Source organism: Miniopterus natalensis, chromosome 1 (assembly GCF_054644295.1).
Source record: "Miniopterus natalensis isolate mMinNat1 chromosome 1, mMinNat1.hap1, whole genome shotgun sequence".
Classification (NCBI taxonomy): Eukaryota; Metazoa; Chordata; class Mammalia; order Chiroptera; family Miniopteridae; genus Miniopterus; species Miniopterus natalensis.
The window spans coordinates 171,044,392-171,067,410 of record NC_142081.1 but is presented as its reverse complement, the minus strand read 5'-3'; the positions used below and the strand labels follow the sequence as shown (position 1 = coordinate 171,067,410).

At 37.4% G+C, this 23,019-nt stretch overlaps 1 protein-coding gene across 1 annotated transcript; it reads right to left on the bottom strand.

The window, feature by feature from the left end:
• Positions 1-234: 234 nt before the first annotated feature.
• On the bottom strand, positions 235-22,769 carry AASDH (aminoadipate-semialdehyde dehydrogenase). Its single transcript, XM_016207461.2, has 15 exons — positions 22,483-22,769; positions 20,268-20,562; positions 18,745-18,865; positions 16,338-16,657; positions 14,096-14,288; positions 12,247-12,488; positions 11,793-11,899; positions 10,881-11,053; positions 10,275-10,467; positions 9,532-9,647; positions 7,707-8,490; positions 5,577-5,740; positions 2,956-3,078; positions 2,322-2,453; positions 235-714 (listed from the first exon to the last, which is right to left on the bottom strand). Exons 2-15 carry the CDS (start codon positions 20,495-20,497, stop codon positions 325-327), a joined length of 3,288 nt encoding a protein of 1,095 aa, XP_016062947.2. The 5' UTR covers positions 20,498-20,562; positions 22,483-22,769; the 3' UTR covers positions 235-324.
• Between the last annotated feature and the right edge of the window lie 250 nt (positions 22,770-23,019).

Genomic DNA, 23,019 nt, shown 5'->3' with positions numbered 1-23,019 from the left:
CAGTATAAATGAGTGAATAGTGTATTACCACACAGATCTAAGTTTTTAAGCCACCAAGTTATATTCTGATCTTTTTATTTAATGTTTATAAAACATAAAATATCTATAGCCTAATTTTTAAAAATGCTACTAAATATATTGATGCATTTTGTTTTATAATTCCTTTTAAAAGTATTTGTTGCTTCTACAGGAACTAAAATACGGTTGCTCTCCAATAAAGTACAATAGACAAGCTTCTTCAACAAAATAATAATCTTTATCATCAAATACGACTATCCACATGCTTTATAATAGTAAATATTTTCAAATATCTCAGATACTTGATTATTTATTATTGCTACCCAATAAATCTAGGCAATAAACATAATTATTTCTACACCCAATAATAAGCATTGATTCCCAAACCACAGGAGAAGAGAATACTTCTCCAGGAAGTTCATGTACACCTCGCAGTTGTCCACTCTTGGATTCCAAGATCCACAGTTTCCCATCCGTAGATGCTGCTGCCAGCAACGTTTCATTGCGATGCCTGTGGTTATGGAAAGCAAACGGTGTTGAATACACCCTTGAGGTAGTTTCAAATTTCCATTGGAGGTGACCTTTCATACTACAACAGTAGATAAAGCAATCGTGGGAACCAAAAAATATTTCTTGCTCTGATGTGGAGGGACATGGGGATGAAAAGATTGGTTCACTGGTAGAGAATTGCCAAACCTGAAGGATGAGAAAGGCAGAAATTCATCTCATGTCAACAATCTGTATATTAAAACTTTATGAAATTCTTAATAAAAACTTAAGAGATGTTGGCTATTGAATGATAACTACACACAGAAAAAATGGCTTTTTCTGAGAAGTAGCACCCTCAGATTAGACCTCTGTCCCAGTGGTAAAATCTAGCACAAAACAGACCAAGTATCCATATTACATAAGTTGTTGCTACGCATAATATGAAATAAAATTAATTTGAACACCAAAAGTTATTACTAGTATGTTCAGAGACACTGAGTTCAAAAATAAACCTGCATAGAGTTTTCAATGTATTTTATCAAAAACTGTATCTTATTGCAGTCTCCTAATGTAGGGAGAAGGAAGTAAATGGACTGAAAGGAAGAATTCATGTTCAATAATTTAAATTAAAGCTTCAAACAAGAAGCTGTGAGGTGTGTGCCTGACTTGTGGATATATACTGTTTGCTTATTTCAAAGCTACTACTAGGGACAAACCTGTTGGCCAGTATTTTGAAGAAAAGACGGAAGAAAAGGCACAAGTCTAAGGTAGTGTTTACAAATGCACAGTAACAGCAGCATAATAAAAAACAAACATAATAAAGAATGGCCATATTCATGAAATATGATTTATAATCTCAGTTCTGTCCCTGACCTGGTCAAAGTCACTTTAATCTTTCTATGGCTCATCCAAACAAATGGGAGTGATAACATTTGCCTCTTCTCACTTCTTAGGAAAATATTCAAACTACTTTGTAAATAGAAACATTATGTGAACAAAATAAAAGATTTCATCAAAAAGTGCCTGTCACACAGCAAAAGAAACTGCTAGCAATGAGAGGTGAATGTAGAAGGAAGAGCGCACAGAAGCCACTCTAGCCATCACTGGCCAACCGATGTTAGAGCTATTGTACTCTCAAGTCCACAAAGCAAGTCCACAAATCAAAACCACAGCTGCAGTTGTGCCACAAATGAGAGTCACCTGCAGGTACTTAAAGAAGTGGAGATATTGTTCCCAACAAAAGATCTAATATAACAGAGAAGGAGCCTACTCTGCCAGTCATGAAGTTGAAGATGGGATCTCCATACAATGGAATGTGGGTTACAGGACAGGGTTTTGGTTTTCATAGAAAAAGCAGGGGCTTCTTTAAATTTTCAAAACCTCAATAGTTATAATAAAATTGGTTTAAAACTAAGTTTTTAAAAATTGGGGGAGGGGGAATGGCACAAGTATAACAACACTCAGATAGAATCTTTTAAATCTATTGCACCCATTCAGAATTAAGAAACCCATGGCCTGGCCTGGCCAGAGTGGCTCAGTGGGTTGAGTATTGTCCTGTGCACTGAACGGCTGCCAGTCTGAATCCTGGTCGGGGCACGTATGAGAGGCAACTGCTCAATGTTTCTGTCTCACATGGATGTTTCTCTTTCTCTCTCTCAGCATGTCCTCAGGTGAGGATTAAAAAAAAAACAACCCACTGTCTGACAAAACAGCTAGTTTTCAACATGAGTTGAATAATAACATTTAAAACTTCAGTTGTCACCAACTACTATTCCTTTGAGAAAGAGATATAAAATAGAACTAGAAAAATTTACCTGTTCTCCTAAGTGAGTAAAGCAGAGCAAATTCCCATCTACACAGCCAATACAAACATACTGCAGGCAACACCGTGGAGAGGAGAAGAGGGGTTTCCCACAGGAACGTTTCCAAATTCTATTTCCAGTGGCCTGTCATGGGCGAAAAGCAATTCATAGCATTTCAATCATTCTAACCAACTACCCTGCATAAAACAAACTCATAAATCTCCCTGAGGCAAAGCTATAGAACATCAGAAAATGCTATAATGACATGCTGACATTATAAATGAAGCTGGTACACATATACACCCCTACAAATCAATCAGCACTATTTATGAGCTAAGATAACTTGCAATGAAACCAGGAAGGAAATAACTAGCACTTAATATTTATCCTCACACCATTCTAACTTCTAATTTGAATGAGAAACTTCTGTCAATTTAAAAAATAGATAAAAGACATGCACAGATCTTAGTTGACTTTTGTTATCTTTCTAGACTTCATGTCAGTCATTCTTAATAACTTCTGGTTCAGTGATATCTGGACTATACCTAACTGCAACTACCTCCGATTTTCAGAATTCAAAGTAAAAATAAAAGAATATTAAAGAAAAAATAGATAATAAGATCAATACACATTATTTTATGCCTACAGGATTTACAGCCAGTAAAAGTCCTCCCAGTGTAGCAAAATACAAGTGATGCGGAGTCAAGTTCAAGCAAGGCGAAGAAAAGACAGTTCCTCCACATTGCAACTTCCAAGCACACTTCTTCTCCTGGAAAGAAGCAAATCAATTGGTTTCTGCCCGTGGTTAACAAACTCACACATCCTACTACATGCTATGGCTATTTCACTAATGTCAGTTTTTTGTTTTTTAGTTAAGACCTTTATTAAAAGATGCTTGCAGTTTGACTTTTTTGAAAAAATCAAGCTGTAAACTTTTATTGCAAATTAAAAATTAGGTTCTTAAAAATCTCAACTTGACCAGATATGAAACAATTTAAAAGCCTTTAAAGGTGTATTGCGAAAACCCAGGTGTTTTTTTTTTCTTCTTCTTAAAAAGCACGTTTGTCATTACCAAAAAGAGACGGCTTCAGATAAAAATAAAAGCCCCATGCTGCCCAGATAATGCAGACAGTTGTTCCTATCTGGTCAATGGGCACAAAGCAGGCACTCAGGTCTTCAGCTCAATCTTGTCCTTACTGCTCCAGCGTCCCGTTGGGTGACAGCCGGACGGTGGCAGGGACCGTCCCGTTGGGTGACAGCCGGACGGTGGCAGGGACCGTCCCGATGGGTGACAGCCGGACGGTGGCTGGGACCGTCCCGTTGGGTGACAGCCGGACGGTGGCAGGGACCCTCCCGTTGGGTGACAGCCGGACGGTGGCAGGGACCGTCCCGATGGGTGACAGCCGGACGGTGGCAGGGACCGTCCCGATGGGTGACAGCCGGACGGTGGCAGGGGCCGTCCCGATGGGTGACAGCCGGATGCCGGCAGGGACCCTCCCGTTGGGTGACAGCCGGATGGTGGCAGGGACGGTGAGCCGCCCTGCGCGGCCTGGGGCGAATTCTCAGCTGGGGACCCGCTGCTTTGGTCTCTCTGCCATCTTGGGCTTGAGGGTTTTCTGGAGTCCGCGCCGGTCACTGCAGAGGTCCCGACTTGAGGAGGCTGCTGGCCTCGGGTCTCGCCCCCTTGACCTTCCTCTTCACTGCCGCCTCTAGGCCGGCCGGCAAGGGGGCCCCTGCGGGCCGGTCTGCGCCTCGGTCTGCGTCCCGCGGGCCTGCCCGCTCTCCCGCCCGCACGGAGGCGGAGCGCGGGGTCCCCGCCGCCTGCGGCAGGGGCGCAGCGGCTGGCCCTCGGAGCGCTCCCCTGCCCTGGTAATCCTGCCGGCAGCCGCCGAGGGCCCGCGACGCCCCGTCTCCTGTGGCTCCATCCGACTCCACCGGCCCGACACGTGCCGCCTCCGCGCGGGCCTTTCTCCTTCAGCGCCGCAGTCCGGCCCCCCCGCCTCCTCACTGCCGGCATCCCCGGGGTTTTCTTTACGGCGGCCTGTGGTACGAAGACAGCTTCCTTGGCGTCTCTCCTGTTCAGACCACGTCCGTTCCCTACGCTGAGCCATTTATTGTTCCCAACCCCGTCGTCGACCTTGTCCCCGCCGTCGATGACCTTGACCCCGCCGGGGGCCGCTGCTCTAGGTGCGCAGGTGGTGCGGGCGGCGGGCGGGCGGCTCCTCCCGCGTGTGACGGTCACTAGGCCGCCGGCGGGCTGCTCGGGGCTCTCGGGGTCCGCTAAGTTTTTATTTTTAATAAAAAAGTAATACATACTCACTGTGGAGGATCAAGTTCGTATAACGAAGCCCAAGGCCACCAACTGCTAACGGTTTAGCATTTTCCCTTCGAGCTTTGTGGCACACACAAGTACAGAGTTCCGACATCCAGTTCGATCATTCTCAACATACGCTCGGTATTAATTTGGCTCTTTTTTCTCTTTAAATATTACGATAACGCATAATATCCCATATGAACATAAGATAATTTATCCCTCTACCTTATCATTGAAAACTGTAACTAATTTCTAGGAATTATAAACAACGTGGAAACAGACATTACCGTGCCCGTATCTGCCCTTTTCTGGTTATTTGCCAGCACAGAGCCCCAGGAGTATAATTTTACTCAATTTAAGGATGTGAAATTGCTGCCTATGGCCAAACTGCTTTTCTCAGAGGCTTCATTAGTCACAACCTCAGCATTTAATGTTATCATTCTAATCTAATACCATTTGTTTGTTTTTAATTTTCATTTCTTTCATTATTACAGGATTGAAACATTTAAATACATTTACTAGCCATTTCTTTGGAGTGCCTTGTTTATTTTTCTATCTGGGTCTTTATATTTTTCCTATTAACATGTATTTCCTCTTTATTTTCATTCATAATTACAAATATAAATTAGTTTTAACTGTCACATTTGTTTAAAATTTCCCCCTTCTTTCTTTTAAATTTTGTAATTCTAAATTTTATTTTTATATAATTGGCCCTTACTGATATTTTCCTTTGTGACTCTTTTCTATTGTCAAGATGGTAATTCTAAGTTCTTTATATTTCAAAACTCTAAGTAGCAAATTTGTGAAAATTTGATAAGTTAAAAATGTCTTAAGATATGACTGTTAGTAACTCCTTACTCTTTCCAGACCACAGCATTAAACTCAGAAAATACTTAACACCTGCTCCCTTAATCAAGCGCCCCGGAGAGTAGATTGATGAGGCAAATCCTTACATAAATATCCAAAGCGTACGCATGCTGGTCGTGAGAGCCAAAGTAAAGGAGTCCTGTGGCTGGATCCATGGTTGCCGAGCTTTTGACAGCATCCTCAGTAGTAAACATCCAGTATTTTTCTCCATTATTACTTTTCAGAACATAAACTAACCCATTATAACAGCCTGTTGGGAAACAAAATGTAAAAGATGAGATTTAGACATGCCACTGGAAAATAATTCTTTAGTCTAAATGACAATTTTTATCTGATGCTCTTCATGTGTACTGGGGCTCTATGCTCACCAGAGCCTGTGCTCTTAACAGCGACACCAGGCTGCTTTTCCCAAACTGCTGGTATGGATGAGAAAATAGGGCAGGAGTCCCTGACTTGGTGTAGCCAAAATAACCCAGGTGGAAGTAGAGGTCATCAAAATCTGCAAAGCAAAGATCACTTGTGTTCCCTGGAGTGCATGTAAGCCAGGGGAAGGTAAATTTGGGCACTGGCCCACCACTCTCTAGATGGCTCTGCCTATGGTTTTAATCACTGCTGCTCACTTGAGGCCCAATTTCCAGAACACTTCCTGTGCTGGTGGTGGTGGTGGTGGTGGTTCTGGTAGTTACTGCTTGTAGCAAGAGAGTGGTCTGCTTGGTGATGGCAAAGAGAAATGTCCTACAGAACGGAACACAGGACTCAGCAAGGTAATGAAAATTTCTTTCAATTCAGTTCAATTCCCGAAGAAAATCTTGCGACCTTGGGTTAGGCAAAGATTTCTTAGATATGACATCAAAAGCATGATCCAACCCCGGTTGGTGTGGTTCAATGGTTAGAGCGCTGGCCCAAGCAACAAAGGATCTAGGGTTCAATTCTCAGTCAAGGGCATGTACCTGGGTTGCAGGTTCATGCCCCACCCCGTCAGGGCACAGGTGGGAGGCAGCCAGTTGATGTGTCTCTCTCACATCAATGTCTCTCTCTCTCTCTCTCCCCTTCCTTCCCTCCCTTCCACTCTTTCTGAAAAGCAATGGAAAAAAAATATCCTCGGGTGAGGATTAAATAAAAAGCATGATCCATAAAAGAAAAAAATTATAAACTGAATCTCATTAAAGTTAAGAATGTCTCTTCAAAAGACACTATGTTAAGAGAATGAAAAACAAGCCACAGACTCGGAGAAAACATGCAAAACATCTGACAGATACGTATCCAGAATACATAAAGAATTCTCAAAAACCAGTAAGTAAACAAATACAACAATTAAAAAATGGGTAAAAGATCATTCGCCTCTTCTAGGCCTGCTTCAAAAAAAGGGGGAGAGGGGAATGGGTAAAAGATCTAAACAGGCACTTAGTAAGATACACAAATGGCAAATAAGCTTCTAAAAAGAGGTACATTATTAGTCATGAGGGAAATGTAAATTTAATGCACAATAAAATACCACTCCATAAATATCTGAATGACTAAAATAAAATAAAACAAATTCATCAATGTGGATTGGACTACAGCTGCTGGAACTCCCCAGAGGCCATGCCACTGTGCCTCTCTCGAGCCAGCACCACCATGCCCTCCCCCAGCACTGGCACTGCTGCACATGCACACCCTTGGAGTTGGTGCCCCGGAGCTGGCATCCCCGGAAGAGCCTAGACCCAGCACCAGACTCAGCACAACAGTACACCTCACAGAGCCAGTACCCTCACACCGACGCACAAGAACTAAAGCCTCCTGCTAGCAGCAATGTGAGTGAATTTTCCAGCCCAAGTCAAGCCTTCAGATGGCTGCAGCCGTATGAGAGAACCTGAGCCAGAACTTCCAGCTAAACTGCTCCTAAATTCCTGAGCCACAAAAACTATGAGACTGAACAAATGTTTGTTGCTCTAAACCATTAAGTTTTGAGATAATCTGTGAAGCAACAGGGTTTATTTATTACGCCCATAAACTCAAGAGAAAACTGAAATTCTACAAAGTTCAGCAACTTGTGACAGGGCTGGTAACAACAGCTTTTCAGCTAGGTTCAAGCCCACACTATGAGAGTGAGCACATGATTAACTGTTACTCTTTGACAGCAACCAAATCCACCACACACTTTTTTTTTTTAACTAACTAGCATTATCACATGGTAATTAAATTTAACTCTATAAACCTCAAATTCAGAAACTTACCCACTACAATAAAGTTTCCACACCTCGATACACATGCTGAGGATTCAATTCGATCTCCCAAAATTTGTTCCCATTTCACCTTCCCAGAGTAAAGGTCAACTGCCATCATTCTATGAGAATGGGAGCCAATGTACACAGTTGCAGATGACTTATCAAGAGCTGGTATTACAACCAGAGGTGAAGCATCTACACATTTGCCTGTGTCTGACCTCCACCTCACACGTAATTCCATTGTCTCGGCCCCTATCACAGGTGTTCTGTCTTCGTAAACACAGGTCGAATCTTTTGACTTCTCAATAAGAGCTGGAGGATTTAAGCTTTTCACGTTTTGAATATTAGTCTGTGAAATTAAATCAGAAGAACAGGCTGAAGGGCAATGTTCTAACTTAGTTAAAAACCTAGTAGTATTCAGAGACAAAATCTGACTCCCTCTGCTCAGTGCAATAAAAGCATTTATCTCGTCTAAATTTAAAGGTATGTCTGATTTCTGATGTAAAGATTTTCCACTGGTTTCCTCTTGATTAATGTCGCTGAATTTTCTTTTTGTGGCATAATTCTTGCTAAATGTCAGATCTTCATCTGGAAACACTGTTTGAAGGATGTGATTGTAAATCTCTAAAATGGAACTGCTAAGAATAATTTCCAGGAGCCCAGGTACTGATGTGCCAACAAGTTTTTCAATCTCATTGAGGAGCCGTACAGACTTGAAGGAATCTCCACCACTCTTTAAGAAGAGTGACTCATCAGGAACCTTCAAAGCATCTTCTGAGAGACTCAGAATAGACTACAGATAAGAGAAGGGAGAAATATGGTGAAATGAAGACCTAAAACCAAAAGAATTCAAGATTTACAGGTAATATAGAGATAACAGTACCTACATTAGTAATGTAAATATAAGACACACCAAATATTTTTAATTAAAATAAATTTTTAAATTATTTTTCTTTGTAGTAAAGGAGACCATCTCTATGCTACTAAATTTGTCACAAACTCACTCTAAAACTTCAAATTATACTTCCCTTTAGAGCAGTTTTCCAAACTAATAAAATAGGGAATAGAGTTACAAAAACCATTTGATTTACTAATTATAAAGTTACTAATATCTAATATTTCTATAATATGAGAATAATATTTATCTTCATTTGCTTCATATATAACAAAATTATTTTCTAAAATTTAAAAATGAAGTGGATTAAAACTTTTTTCTAGATATCCTTTATTTTCAGACAAGACCATACATACAATTACACCCTCTTTTCAGAACCCTTTAGAAAACTCCACATTTTATCTAAGAAAGATTGTATTGACTTATGGTTGTAATTTAAAAAAAACACATGTATTTCAAAATAAATTTTTAAAATTAGCATATATATGAATATTAGTCTGTGAAATTAAGTCAGAATTTATATATCAATATATATTGATTCCCTTAAGCAGAAGCACACATGTGGTGGCTGAAAGTTCTTCTGCAGTAATGATGTAATAAGCCCTTATACCACAGGTTATCGTTGAGCAAAATTTGGCTATTTTCTCAGCTCTGACTTGAGTGTTACAACACTCCACTGGCCCTCTTAGGGAAAAGTTATGTCAAGATAAGTTTTGTCTACTTGTGCCTTTTAGGACTACCTCAATTCCAGTAAATTTCCTTATAGGGAGCTTAATCGAATCTTACAGTAGAGAACCTAACCCTTATTTTAGTACGAATTGAGTAAACGAAGCAATAACATTCTTAGAAAACTTTATCAGACTTACTAGGATGCTATCATTCCCTAAAGATATTAAATGAACTCTTTACAGTAACAAATTTGTATCTTAAAAGGTGTACCTTCCACAAATGCTGTAATTTTTCCCAAAGTTCTTCTTTTCCATGGAACTTATGCTCAGACTTCAAGTTTGTGTAGTTTAAATAAATCTTGTTTAACTCAGAAACATCAATTTTGCCTTAACATAAAAGAGAAATAATTTTTAAATTTCTGCTCAAATATTTTTTATCTTTGTGAGTCACAAGAATACACACATTTTTTAGTGTAAAGGTTAGAAATCCTATAGAATGGTTCATCATAGATAATCAGTTCTAAAGAAAGCAGTCCCATGCTACCAAGAATGTAATGGGTAATAAATAGATAAGAAAAAAAGGATTAACTAATCTTTCTCATTTAAAGAATTTAAAAAATGGTACTATTAACTGAAAAATTATTGCATTTTGAAGTAAATATTAAATAAAGATGAAATTGGAAAGACAATATAATATGATCATTAAGAGCAAACGTTTTGAAATTAAACAGTCCTAGACAGAATTCCAACTCTACCACGAACCAGCAAAGTAATCTGGGGAAAATTACTTAACCTCTTTAAGCCTTACTTTCCACATGTGCAAATGGGAATACTACTACTTCCTCACAGGATTTTCTGGAGATAAAGTGAGTTAATTATACAAAGCATCTAACAGAGGGTCTACCACAATATATTCCATATTTCTTATAATAGGGATTATGTGGCCTTTAAACTATTTATGAATATAATTAGTATCTTTTGGCACTAAAACATATCTGCTTTAAATGATGTTACCATGAGATGTGAATGGCAGAGAATCGATCAGCACAAGCTCATCTGGGATTGCATGACTTGGAAGATGTTTCTCCAGTTCTTTAAAGACGTAATCCTTTATTAACTCATTTTTGGACACTATGAACAGAATTAATTTTTCCTGATTAAACCATATAACTGCACATGACTCCACTCGCTGAAGTCCTTCAGCAACCTATAAGAGAAATTATCCCAATTTGCCAATGAGGACATTTAAAAACAAACTTCCTAAATGCTCATCATGTCTGAAATCAACACAGTCAAATTAAATTGTGAAATACATGAGAAATTTTTTTAAAACTGTGCCATTATTACTAGCACACAGGATTCTTAATATTTTTCAAAAATAATAGCTTTTATAGCAAAATAAACCAATTGATATTCACAGTTAACAAAATGCATTTTGTAACTTCATGCTAGGAATAAAGGGCACACTGAATTACCCATACCTTATATTGTAATTCATCACTCACACAAAAATCTTAGGTTTAAATGATACTGATAGAGAATCCTGGCACAGAAAACTGGTGATGGCTGCCTCTAAAACCTACATACATTAATAGATATTTAATATTTAAACAGTTCTACCTGTTGCACAAGTTCAATGTTAAGACGTTTGCCATGACGTTTGATCTGACTGTCCTTTCGTCCCAAGAAAAATAACTCTCCATCTTTCACAGTCACAAAATCTCCTGTGGCTCGCATTGTGCCCAGTGGTACTGTTATTTCACCATCAAGAAAACATACTCTATTTCTGCCACCTTCACAGATATAAACACCAATGTAATAAAAAAATAAAAAATAAATCCATGGAAAATATATTGAAAACCATCAAATCAATAATATCCCCAAAAGTTCAGTTACTCAGTTTCAAATTTTTAATATTTATAAGGAGGGCACTTTTAAATATTATAAAATTAGATATAATAACCTCAAGTAAAATAAGAAAATGATAAAAAAATTTATTTCTATTAACACAGATGTGCCCCGCCAGTGTGGCTCAGTTGGTTGAGCAATGTCCCATGTACCAGGAAGTCACCAGTTCAGGGCACATGCCCAGGCTGTGGGCTCAAGCTCCAGTAGGGAGCATGCAGGAGGCAACAAATAGATGTTTCTTGCTCATCAATGTTTCTCTCTCTCCCTCTCCCTTACTCTCTGAAATGAATAAAAACATATTTTGAAAAGTACAAATGTGATTTTAAAAATCCTTACAACACTGATTAAATAGAATTTTAGCTATAAAGGTCCAAGTAACAGTTTCTAAATTACTTTTTTATCTTCCCTTTGACATTGTTATCTAAAATAATTATAGTAATTTATTAAATGTTTCACTATTATGAAGATGAGATTAAAAATCCTCATCACTGAAAAGAATACTAGACATAAGAAAAACTGGAAGAAAACAAGAAAAAAAGAAAAGAAAAACTGGGGAAAATGAAATTAACACAGATTTTTTTCTTGAAAAAGAAAATTTTTCCCAGTCAATAAGTATAAAACAACCTAAAAATACTTGTCCATTGCCTTCTTGAATTCTGAAGCCATTAGTATCTCTGACTTCAACTACTGTTTCAAGCAGTGGAAATCCCAGTTGTACAGGCAATTCACATCTATGAAAACACAACAACCCAAAACAGATTTAAAATTTGTCATTTGAACAGAATATTTTCCAATTTATTTAAATCACACTGTATCAAGTAAAGAAACAAGAAGTTGTTATTATGCTATAATTCAAAGACTGCCAAGAGAAAAAGGTTAGATCTGTTATTTCTTGCTGTTTAGTCACAAAAAGTTCTAGCAGGATCTGTAGTACCAGTTATAGTAAGAAAGGTTCTGGATTCCCAGCTTAAAATTCTAGATAAAATAGTGTTCTAAAATTATTAACCCAGTGCCTATCAGTGTTACGATACTGGAAAAATAGTTTCTCTCTACCCTACTTAGTAATTAAAACTCTTACTTCAAAGTAGAGTTAAGAATCTCCTCTGGAATCCTGTAAAAAGTTGCCCAACTTGATACCTCGGTGATACCATAAACATTAAATATTTGTGTTCTATTGCCTATTTCTCTCCAGTCTTTGAGAACGGTCAGTGACGGAAATGCTTCACCACCAAGGGCTAATACTCGAAGAGAAGTACTAGCTGATAAAACAGTTGACTTGATAAGCTGAGATCCAAATCTTCTAAGCAATGTTGGTGTTGCCTGTAGATACATTAAAAAAAATTTATTTCTTCCCTTCACTTCTTTAAAAAAGTAAACACTGCAATGATTGGTTCAAAGCTTAACACTGGGAGCCCACATGGAAATTAAGCCTATGTTTATTAAATGGCAAATCATATTTATCTTCTTAAAGTGGGTATCAATTTTGCTTTAGCAAAAAACTTAGGAAAAATACTAGTTATGTATCAATATATAGTTTAGACAAAAAGGTTTACAGATAAAAATGACAAAATATATAAAATCAATTTACATTCCTTTCCTATTATCTCTATGTAAAAGTATATAAAAAGGGCTAAAAATATGCTTAAGGAAAACAATATTAAAAAAGAATTTTAAAAACAGTTTTATTGAGGTTAATTTCATTTTTCCCAGTTATACATATAATTGACATACGATAAACTATACATACTTAAGGTATACAATATAAATTTTGAGATATAGATATATCTGTGAAACTCTCATAATCCAAATAATAAACATATCCTTCACCCCTAAATTACCTATGTACCACTGTAATTCTTCCTTCCACCTTCTCCAGACAACCAATGACCTATTTTCTATCAATCATGATCAGGTGGAATTTTCCAGAATTTTATAAAAATGTAACCATATAACATGTATTCTGTTTTGACATGGCCTCTTTCACTCAATATAAATACTCTGTGATTATTCTATGTTGTGTGTATCAATAGTTCCTTTTGTCTTAGTCTGTTCGGGTTTCTATAATGAAATACCATACACACAGATATATATAAACTGAGTATAGGAATATGGCTTGCTGTGTATCAATGGATATAAATTCTCATCTGTTGGTGAGTCATTCTGTGAATGTGTATGTCCATATACATACATACATATATATACACATATATATGTGTATATACATACATATATATACACATATACACATATATATATATGTTTTCGGTTTTGTTTTTTTAAGATGAAAAGCACATTGCCAAAGAACAAAGTCAATATCAAATTTTGTCTTTGGGGCAGAAATTTAACATCCTCTTGAGTCTCATTATACTAGATATAAACCTGGTATTTTTAGTTTATCATGATAAGCATATAATTTTGTTATTTCTCTCTAGTATCTAACTACTTGCAATTAATATTTTAAGGCTTGTATACCAGTAACATACTTTCAGGTATTTACTTTTTAAATCTTTAAAAATGCTGAACTTAAAATATGTTTCTGTAGCTTAAATATACTAATATAAAAATCTAAATTCCTAACTCAACTATAATTTAACTTACTTAAACTAGTTTTTAGTGGGAAGTAAAATATAAACTTGAAGACAGGAAAAGTAGCATATCCCAGCAGATCTGAGTGAAAGCCAAGTTCCTCTAGTTATCATAGTATGTACAAAGTGCACAATAAATTCATTTTCTAGGCAGAATTAACTGATTTGTTTTTTTACATTCTCAAACAAACAAAAAACTGAGATCATCAGGAGACAGCCTTTGATAATCTAACTAGATTATTAATCCATTGTAAAGAATTGCAGGAATGTAAAGTATTCTCCAAAACACTTAAAATATTGAATCATGAAGGACTAAACATTTCACTGGCTCCTAAAATGTACCTGCAAAATAGTCACTCTGTGATGGGAAAAGAGAGCAGCAGCTAATTTTGATGGGAACACCTTGACAGAAGTTGGTACAATAAGCAGAGAGGCACCACTTGACAGAGCAACAAATATTTCCACAACTGAGGGATCAAAGGTCAGAGGTGAAGCCAGAAATAAAATATCTTCTTGTGTGATTTCAAAAAGTACCCTACGGCAAAACAGAATGTAATTATGAGAAATGTCTAACATTTATTTGGTAAACACATATCCTAAGAAAGTATTTATGACCATTGAGTTTTGGGTGCAGGCCAGATTTTTATTATTCTTGGATTAACCAAAATGGTGCTATTAACTCTAGAGCTCTTCTTTATAAATCTAAGGATTAAAAGCCATTTAAAGCAATATGCACTTCTTACCATGACATATTTTATCTGCGATAGCTTTTTGATGTGTCAACTTGTCTGGGTTGAACTAGTGCCCAGAATTCTCTTTCTAGTATGTTTCCTATTAGTGTAGGAGACACGGATATTCTCCTGAGAGCTAGAAGATGGAGGGAGGCAACTGCATTTGGTAGTGCACACACTTTTGCCCAGCTATTCAACTGCACACTATTCTAGGTGCTGCTGTGAAGGGCTTTTTGTAGATATGATTAAAGTCCCTAATCAGCCGACTTTAATCAAAAGAGAGCTTATCCTCAGTTGGCTGGATTTAGTCAGTTGGAGGCCTTTTAGAGAATGTTTAGGTCTTTTCTGAAGAAGACTCCAGAACAGCAGCTGAGTCTGCAATTACTCTCCCTACCCCCGGATCTTCTTTCCTGACTTGCTTGTGGACAAGCACATGCCCATGAAGTTCCAGCTGGCTCAAGATCTCCCCTTTCTTATGCCTACCCTATGTACTTTAGTGTTGCTTAGCCAGCCCCAACAACTGCAAACCAATTCCTTGTAATAAATCTCTGATACACCCTTCTGGTTCTTTTCTGGTAGGAATCTGGACTTACTCTATCCTACTTATTCAATGGTGCTTAATAATAGAGACCTGGCTCCCTTTTCCTACTATTTGGCATTTTCTCTCGGTAGCTGAACAAAGCAGAACAGAATATATGTAGTTAAGATATTATAGAGCCCGGCCGGGCGTGGCTCAGCAGTTGAGAGTCGACCTAGGATCCAGGCGATCGAGGTTCGATTCCTGGTCAGGGCACATGCCCAGGTTGTGGGCTTGATCAATGACTCTCTCATCATTGATGTTTCTCTCTCTCTCTCTCTCCCTCTCCTTTCCTCTCTCTGAAATCAATAAAGATATATTTAAAATACATATATATATTATAGAGCATGGAGAGTCAGTATTGAGCCCATGGTACTACAGTACTTCAGTTTGAACACACAAAACCCACTCTATCTAAAAGCAGGGATTACCTTAACTTCAAAATATCTTCAAGTATGGTATTGTGGGGACCCACTCAGAAGCCGGAGTTTGTATGAAGATTATTTTAGCTGAAAACATTTTAGATTCAACAGATGCGAAAAAAAAGCCTTCTTGGAGTATACCTTATCTAACAGTAGCAACTTCTGGGAAATGAGGCTGCTATAAATTTTTCTTCAGGGTGGCTTTTACCCCTAGCAAGGACAAAAGAGTAAATTCACCATAATTCTCTCTTCAGGGGAGTTTTATGGCCCTGAAGCAGGAAAGACTATTCCACCAACACAAACCAACATTGTAACAGTTTCTTATCTCTTTGTCTTTCAAAAAGAAACTTATTTGTTCTTCCCACAGACACCTTGTTTTCCCCTCCCTTTTTCTCATTTTAATGATGGAGTTCAGAATATGCCACCCCAAAATATGCTGCTCTGGACTATTTTGAGTTAAAGGCACTTGAAAAACAGCACATACAAGAAAAACACTCTGTCCTGGCCCTACCCCATAAAAACAGGAGCTGAAATTCCCATGTGAAAGATGTCCTCTCTATACCAGAAGGAAAGTAACATCCTTATCATTAAGAACTAGAAGTTAAGACTCAGAGAATTCTATACAAACAGACCTTGTTAAAATAATTCTTATCTTCCCTTAGCCTCCCCACATAGTTTAGTCACTTTTCCACAACTGACTTTGTTCAACCTAATATAGAAGCAAGCAGGTTTTGCCATCTCTTTGGGTCTTCATTCCTTATGAAGGGTCCTGGTCACATAAAACTTGTATAGCTGACTCATGAATAATGTGAGAATTACAAGATCTGAAGAAGGACTGTAAAGACAGAACTTACCGAAAATGCTGGATGTTCGGCACTATACATGAATGAGGGACTCTGACAATCTTAGGTATCCCTGTGGTGCCTGATGTGTGGAGAACATAGGCTAAACAATGCTTTAGCCTCACATCCATGTGCTCTTCCGACTTTTCTTTATTGCTCTTCTCAGAACTCGAGCTGTTGGCCAGTTTTTCTTTTTCATATTTCTCTTTCCTATCGTTTAGCATCAAGCTCACCTCAACATTTTTCCAGTGAAGTCTGAAGAGTACTAGGTCATTATGTTCTACTGTAAGTGTATCGTAGTTCAATAATGTTTCATAGGAAGATCTGAATTTCTGTTAAATGGAGAACAGAATTTCCAATACGTTTAAAGACGTTTTTTACATAGAAGTAATATGAAGTGTTCATTTATTTGTTATGGCTTTTTAAATTGTTTTTGAGAACTTGCTACATATCCAGGGATTAAAAAAAAAAAAAAATTAGAAACCTCCAAGAATAAAGTGCTGTCCTTACTTTCAAAGTCACCTTCAAAATAAAAGGACATATAAAAACACACAACTATGGTACAATGTCGTAAGTGGGACAATGAATTGTGCTTGAAATGTCCATGGGAACAGAGGAGGCTGAACTTAACTGCCTAAATGGTCACAGATTGCTTCTTCATATGTAATATTTGTGTTTATAAGTAGCTTATAAGTAGCTTTATTCTCCAAATAAAGAAGAGGGGTTCTTCAGGCAAACAGCCAATACAGGGTATAAGACCCAAGAAAACTGGTGTTGTGGAGAGCATTATGCATTTCAACAAGCTGCAGAATTGGAGAAGGGGAAGGTGAATAGTGCTGTTAATAGGCGAGAAGGTAATCCTTAATAACTTGGCGTACTCAACACTAAGGAGTTTAAACTTTAACCTGTAAGCAATGGGATCCAATTGAAGGTGGCAACAGCACAGACTAGACTTCACTCTGTGAAGACTATGATAAGTGACAGCCATTTAATGAACCTTTTGCAACAATTCAGATATGCAACCAGAGAGGACAGAAAGAGTCTGTGAGCAAAGATTCAAGAGGGCATGGTAACTTTCTGGATATAGAGTGAGCCCAAGAAGATTGAGTTTCTGTTCTGGGTCAGGTGTTTGCTAGACAAAGATAGATTAATACAGAACTAAGTTCGGATGAAAAGATGCTAAATTCAGTTTGTACATGCCAAAAGTGAGGTTCCTCTGAATATACCTTTTTATTTCGATAAAAAACAGCTTAATGAAACGTAACTTGTTTTCACATTAAAGAAATCAATATAAATGATAGAAAAAGGTCAAAATCCAGAAGCCTGTAGTGTTTTTTGTTTGGCATGTGTATATTAGGCATAGGGTGGGATGTGGCCTGTAATATTCAAACAAGGGCCTAAGTATTCTAAAGTCTTAACTCAAAACCATCTTCTGCCATTAAAATTTTCCTGCTCTGCTACGTTACATTTACTTCACTTAGGACAGTATCACATTATGTAGACTTACAGGTTTAGGAGTATTAACCTTTTCTCTCCAACTAAATTATAAGCAGTTGGAGGGCAAGAGTCACGTCCTGGGCTTCTTTCACATACCAATGCCCTCCCAGACAACCTGACTCTAGTGCAGGGTTTCTCAATCTCAACACTGACATTTTAGACCAGATAAATCTTTAAGGGGAGCTGTCTTGTTCCTTGTAGGATTTTTAACAGCATCCCTGGCCTCTGCCCACTAGATACTAGTAGCACCCCCCTGCCATCATGACAATAAAAAACACCAGACACTGTCAAATGTCTCCTGGGAGGCAAAATCATCCCCAGCTGAGAACCAATGCTCTAGTGGATGCTGGGCATACAGTAAATGCTCAGTACAGGTCCCCAATGCTCCTGTGCTAAGTGAAGGAAGAACACTTATACCATCATCAAAGTTATGGAAAAGGAAGTAAAGTACTTTCTATGGGGTTTTGTATGTGCTCCACTCCTTCCTATAAGCAATTATTTAATTCTCACACCCAATCACCTCTTTTATAAAACGTTCACCAAGGTTGTTAAGAAAAACAAATGTAATGCCCCCATTTTAGTATTGCTTACATCAGAATGAAATAGAGCAGTGTTTCTCAACAGAGTGTGGGGGGTGGAGGGCACTTCCAGCAGACATTTGGTAACATCTGGAGACAATTTTGGTTGCAGGATGGGGAGGAGGGGTTCTACTAGCATCTGGTGGCTGAAAACCAGGGATGCTGCTAAACATCTTATAATATACAGGACATTCCTTACAAAAAAACAATTCCCTTACTTAAAATGTCAACAATGCTGAGATTGAGAAATCCCGCAGACTTGGTAAATTTAGAAATCAAGAGGGGAGACCCTTCAATTGAAAGATAACGTAACCCACAAAAAACATTTAAATATATACACTTACATTAATTTGCTGTTTTTCAACTAGAATATACTTTAGATTACATTTTTTCATGAAGTGAGTTGATGATGCTGGTGGTGAATCTGGATCAATGGGAGCATAAGCAGCAGGGACTTGGAGAATTCTAAAGAGCAAAGCATAGTCAGCATACAATATAGGTTGAAAATAATCTTTAAGCATTTCTATTTCCCTATGTACTTTACTACTGACTTTATCAGAAATTCCTAATGTTGACACATTTCTGTTTATAGTTATTTTTATCTGACTCTTAAGACTGAGTATCCTGAATGTTTACCATGTTAAATTCTCATTACTTACAGAGAAATCTAAGACTTTTTTAAAGCTGATGTATTACAGTAAAATACACTTGGTTTAACTGGCTACTACTAAGATACCAAACAGGTAGCAGACCCTTTATTTCTTCATCTATGCAGGGTAACATAAAATAAGCTAAATATCCACATGCAACTCATTAGTATGTAGTCTATTAATCTGCATACTAAAAAGACATATTTCACCCAAACCAGTATGACTTAAAGGGAAAAAAAACTTTAAAATAGATTTGTAAGTAGCAATATTTGCATAAATAAGATCAAAGATAAGTTAGGTGTTTTAACTAAAAGTACTCTGAGGTACACTTTGGGGACACTAGATCTTTGCACATAGTAAATTCTCAATAAATTTTTGTCAATGACTGAATGAAAAATTTTAAAACATTTTTTGTTTTGCATTTATATAATTAATCTAACACACATATTATGGGATGAATATCAACTTCTCTAATTCTTTACAGCTTTTACTTACTGCAGAACCCTAATATAGAAATCACTATATGAGAATAATATTCTAGAACAACTTAAATAATTGAACATTTTGCAAATATCTGTTTGAATTAGTATCTCAATTCATACCTCAATTTTTATGGAGCATTATCCAAAACTCTCAATTATTCATTCATTCACTTCCTGAATACTTGAATACCTAAAACTTCACTCTTAGAGTAAAAAATATAGTCACAGTATTTCTGAAATACTTGTTTTCCTTTATCTAAGAACAGAATTTATGACTTTTCCTTTGGCAGACAAATGAAGTCCTTATATTCTGGAGATATTTAAAGGTTCTACTATTTTTTTGTTTAATTTTTTTTTTTTTTTTACTTTAATGCTCACATGTAATTGTGGTCTTTTTTTAAATTTTATTTTTGTTTAAAATATTACAGATGTCCCTTTTTCTCCCCAATGACCCATTCCACCCCGTCCTATCCCCCTCTCCAGTCCCTCTCCCTACCATTGTCCCTGAAAGGTTCTACTATTAACGAAAACTTCTGGTAGCTCCTAAATAAGCTCAGGTGAATTAATTAAAAATAATCCTGGGGAAAATATGAACTCCTTTAGCCTCTCTAGAATTGACCGAGCAATACAGAAAAATCCAATAGTAAACAGAACAATAGCCTGCAATATATTCTATGTGTTAAAGAATGATAAATTAGGTTACAGTACTAAGTTTTTAGTTCTAAAACATATTACCCTAAAATCCAAGAGGGTAAGTTTATCCCGGGATGGCAGTACAGACCAATTTCCCGAATTCCTTGAAAGTCACAGTGTAATAGCAGAAAATCTGATAATTCTGAAGCAGCATTAATCACAGTCTTGTAGGTGTAATAGACTGGAGGCTTGTCATTACATCCATCAAAACATACAGCTATTTTACTGGAATAAATGGAGGCAGCCTGATGTACCAATTCCTGAAGAGTCATTTCACTGAAGTTTATCTAAACATCATTGGTAGCAGAAGTGTTATGGGAACGAAGTTTTAGGGAGCCTGGTAGAGGGAGAAGGAGAGAAACTTCTATATAGTCACTCTTCACAAAAATAACTATATCAAAGGCATACAATGAATGAATCTCTGAACTTATGAATTGTTTATGAGAACAGTGATGTGGAGAATTAATCTGATACGATCATCCTAATCCTGGGTCAGAGCTGAAAAAAATTTGGAAGGGGAATGGTACACACAGATGAGGCTGAAACAGGTAGAAATATAGAATTCTCTCTCAACTGACCACAATGTAAATGTATGTGTGTGTGTGTGTATATATATATAATTAACCAATAAAATCAAATTTAAAGCACCACATGCTTAATTTTTTCTTCAGTAGTGTTACAAATTGATGAAGATAAAGTGGTTAAAACCTGTACAATGACTTTGAAAAGATTAATGCAAATAAGGTCTGTGTTTAGGAACTGAACTTGGGAGGAAGCAAAATCAACCTTTGACAGAAAAAAGAAAAATTCTACCCACAATCCATCCAGTTTTAGTCCATTATATATAAACTGCTAATTACTATTTAGTATAATACTTTACACAGGTCACATCAAGTCATTTTATAATTATTAAGAAGCTCTTCATGCTCTATTGGTATTTAAATTGCCAATAAACTCATTTAAGTTTAGACTCTAAATGTAATATTACAACTCAATAAAACATTCTATCAGTGCAATGTTCTCAGGGCTTCTCAATGCAAATTAAATAAAAAACATTTGAAACTATTTCATCAAAGAAATTTTTGGGCTCACCATTTTTTTAAAAACTCAAAACTGCTAGTATTTTCTTGAAGATAAAGGTGATTTTTTTGAACTCTACATTCCAGATTTCAAAGCAAATAAGATTTTAATCATTCAAGTTTTTAAAATTTGTGCATACTTATTTGAACTGATTTCCCTACTGATTCAAAATACATTTTCATCCGTGTCATTTAATTAATAATATTAATTAGAGAACATTGATAAAACATTCCTACAGAGAGAAAAATGAACCTATAACTGCTGAGACAGACAAGGTTAGGAAATGCTGATTTCTAAATATAAAGTTTAAAAATATAAGATAACCTTAGAACTTACAATATTTCTTTTTAATAAGCATTTCTAAAAATACTAGCTATTTTGTGACGCAAAAGATAAAAATTTTAAGCTTTCCTCATACATACAAATGATCAGTGTAAATAAAAGGAAGACTTTCCATAGCATGCTATGGGGAATGACCTCTTTACAAGAAACAGTGCAGAAGGATACTTTCTGCTACTCTCTGCAGAAGATAAATTACAAACTGTCTACGCTATAGAATATATTATACTAAAGCATTTTTAGAAAACTTTGTAGTTTACTTACAAAAAATTGCATTTTTAAGTGCAAACACATACAACAGTTAATTTTCCACTTGAAGACAATCTACTCGATACATTATACTCCAAAATTATTTGACATCAAAGTAAGGGGAAAGATTATAAAATGAACTAAATTCTTTTTTTAATGCCATTTTTATAACAAATTACAACGCTCATCACACACAGCTATACATTAAGATGTTTTTCTACTCTTGAGTTTCCCAGTGGTTGCTACACAGAATTAAGGCAGAATCCATTTTCGTTTAAGGTTTTCATTTTCAAGTACATTCTCTCCAACAAACAATACTGTATTTATTGGATGCCCAAACACTTCTTGGGTCTTTAAAGAACAAAAACAAAAAAAGCAAAATCTGGTGAACAGATTTTATAAGTAATGGGGTCGATTAAGTTTAAGACATTTGTTACTTTACAACTGCAGAAGCTGCAACTTAGTCATCACAGGCGTGTCAATACATTCTCTTGCTTTGGGGGCTTTCCCAAGATTACTGGCTATTTTAAAGACAGGTAAGTAACCTAGAAACTTGATTTTCCCCGTACCCACCAACTTCTTAACTTACATTATCAACTACGTTTAATAACAATGCACTTTACAGCTTCCAAAACACTTTTCCACTTGCTCTTTGAAACCAGGCTAGCAGGTAGGCGGGGGAGGCTTATTTCCAATGAAGAGGAAGAGGTCACACACTCAGGAGAGATCACACACATCAGTTTCGTCTTTGCACGCACCAGCCCGCAGGACACCACTGACTGAAACCAGAGGCCAGGCGGTCGCCCTGCAGCTGAGCCCATCTGGGCACTGCCAGCCCCAGGTGCCGCGGTACCTTGCCTCCTCCACACGAACCCCTGTCGGTCACCACCTCCAGCCACCACCCGCTCTGAAGGCCTTGGGGGGCGGGCGGGAGGTCCGATTCTATCCAAACCTCCTCCTGGCAGCCCGCCCAGACACTGAGCCACACGCAGCGAAAACCTAGTCACCCGCCAAGCCGTCAGGAGCCCAGCGCGCCGGCGCGGGCACCGGGGAGGCGCCTGCGCTCCCGGGAATCTGCGGAGTCGCAGCGTTGACGTCAGCGGGAGCGACGGGGCTGACGGCGGCG

Bases quoted from the DNA above. Each gene is read 5' to 3' on its own strand.
- AASDH (XM_016207461.2), bottom strand. From the start codon at position 20,497: ATGACTCTTCAGGAATTGGTACATCAGGCTGCCTCCATTTATTCCAGT. The intron at 5,741-7,706 runs GTAAGTTTCTGA...GTTTCCCAACAG, and splicing joins TGGAAACTTTATTGTAGTGG to GCTGTTATAATGGGTTAGTT. The intron at 2,454-2,955 runs GTAGGCATAAAA...CGCCCATGACAG, and splicing joins TTTTACTGGCTGTAAATCCT to GCCACTGGAAATAGAATTTG.